General features: G+C 42.2%; 1 protein-coding gene across 2 annotated transcripts in view; it reads left to right on the plus strand.

Annotated features, from left to right (window-relative positions):
• ZNF232 (zinc finger protein 232) overlaps positions 1-1,126 on the plus strand; it is a 6,649-nt gene extending 5,523 nt beyond the window's left edge. The window contains exon 4 of one of the 2 annotated variants that reach the window (XM_011994692.1): positions 327-1,126. In XM_011994692.1, coding sequence (XP_011850082.1) covers positions 327-1,036 — 710 coding nt within the window. In that variant the 3' untranslated portion in view covers positions 1,037-1,126. The remainder of the gene's footprint in view (positions 1-326) is intronic. The other variant, XM_011994693.1, reaches the window with a different exon arrangement.
• The last annotated feature ends 198 nt before the right edge of the window (positions 1,127-1,324 follow it).

The raw sequence follows: 1,324 nt of genomic DNA on the forward strand, positions 1-1,324 counted from the left end.
ACCTCGTGATCCGCCTGCCTCAGCCTCCCAGAGTGCTGGAATTACAGGCGTGAGCCACCGCGTCCGGCTTGCCTTCATTTTTTCAATAAAACTTCTTTAGTGCTTCATTATGGAGAAATTAGGGGAAAAAAAGCAGATAAATGGGAGAAATTAAAAAGCAGAAACCCTCTCCTCTGTAACATAGTCCCATCACCAAGAGTTAACCATTGGTAATATCCAAGTAAATATTCTTCCAGTCTTTGTCACATATATAGTAGTTTTTAAGTATTTTTTTTCATTCCAGAAATGTAAATTTTAATCTAAGTGTCATTTCTTCATACATCCAGAACAGGTGTATTTACATTTTCTGTCAGTTGTTACAGAAGATGGCCCAGAGCCCAAGGACAAAAGATCATTGCCACAACCACCCATTACTGAAGCGGAATCACAGGTGTTCTCAGAAAAACTTGCTACTGACACCTCTACATTTGAAGCTACCTCTGAGGGTACCTTACAACTGCAGCAGAGAAATCCCAAAGCGGAGACACTGAGGGGGCCCCCTGCCCAGGGGAAAAGTTTCAGGCAGATGGTTGTCACCCATAAGGAAATTCCCACAGGGAAGAAAGAGCATGAATGTAGTGAATGTGGTAAAACCTTCATTTATAACTCACATCTTGTTGTCCACCAGAGAGTTCATTCTGGAGAGAAACCCTATAAGTGTAGTGACTGTGGGAAAACTTTCAAACAGAGCTCAAACCTCGGTCAGCATCAGAGAATTCATACAGGAGAGAAACCCTTCGAATGTAACGAATGTGGGAAGGCCTTCAGGTGGGGTGCTCATCTTGTTCAGCATCAGAGGATTCACTCAGGAGAGAAGCCCTATGAGTGTAATGAGTGTGGGAAGGCCTTTAGTCAAAGCTCCTATCTCAGTCAGCATCGGAGAGTTCACAGTGGAGAGAGACCTTTTATATGTAAAGAATGTGGGAAAGCTTATGGGTGGTGCTCAGAACTCATTAGACATCGGAGAGTTCATGCCAGAAAAGAGCCTTCCCATTGAACTGAAGGGGAGAACGTCTCCAGACAGGATTCTACATCGGTCTAATCTACTTTAGGACTGGATCCCATAAAAGTTATAAGCTCCTTAAGATTTTTCCTGTGTCTTTCTTGATTTAGGAAAAACTATTTACTTAGTTCTGCCTGTAGATCATCCCTTCATGTCCTTTGATTAAGATACTGATATTCATTAGGACGCCTTTGGCTGCAAGTAGTAGCCAAGTTGGTTTACTTCTCCTTTCTAGCATGATCTGCCTAGTTTGCCTACCAATAATGTCTACTTAATTATAAT

Source organism: Mandrillus leucophaeus, unplaced genomic scaffold (genome assembly GCF_000951045.1).
Source record: "Mandrillus leucophaeus isolate KB7577 unplaced genomic scaffold, Mleu.le_1.0 Scaffold46, whole genome shotgun sequence".
Taxonomy (NCBI): Eukaryota; Metazoa; Chordata; class Mammalia; order Primates; family Cercopithecidae; genus Mandrillus; species Mandrillus leucophaeus.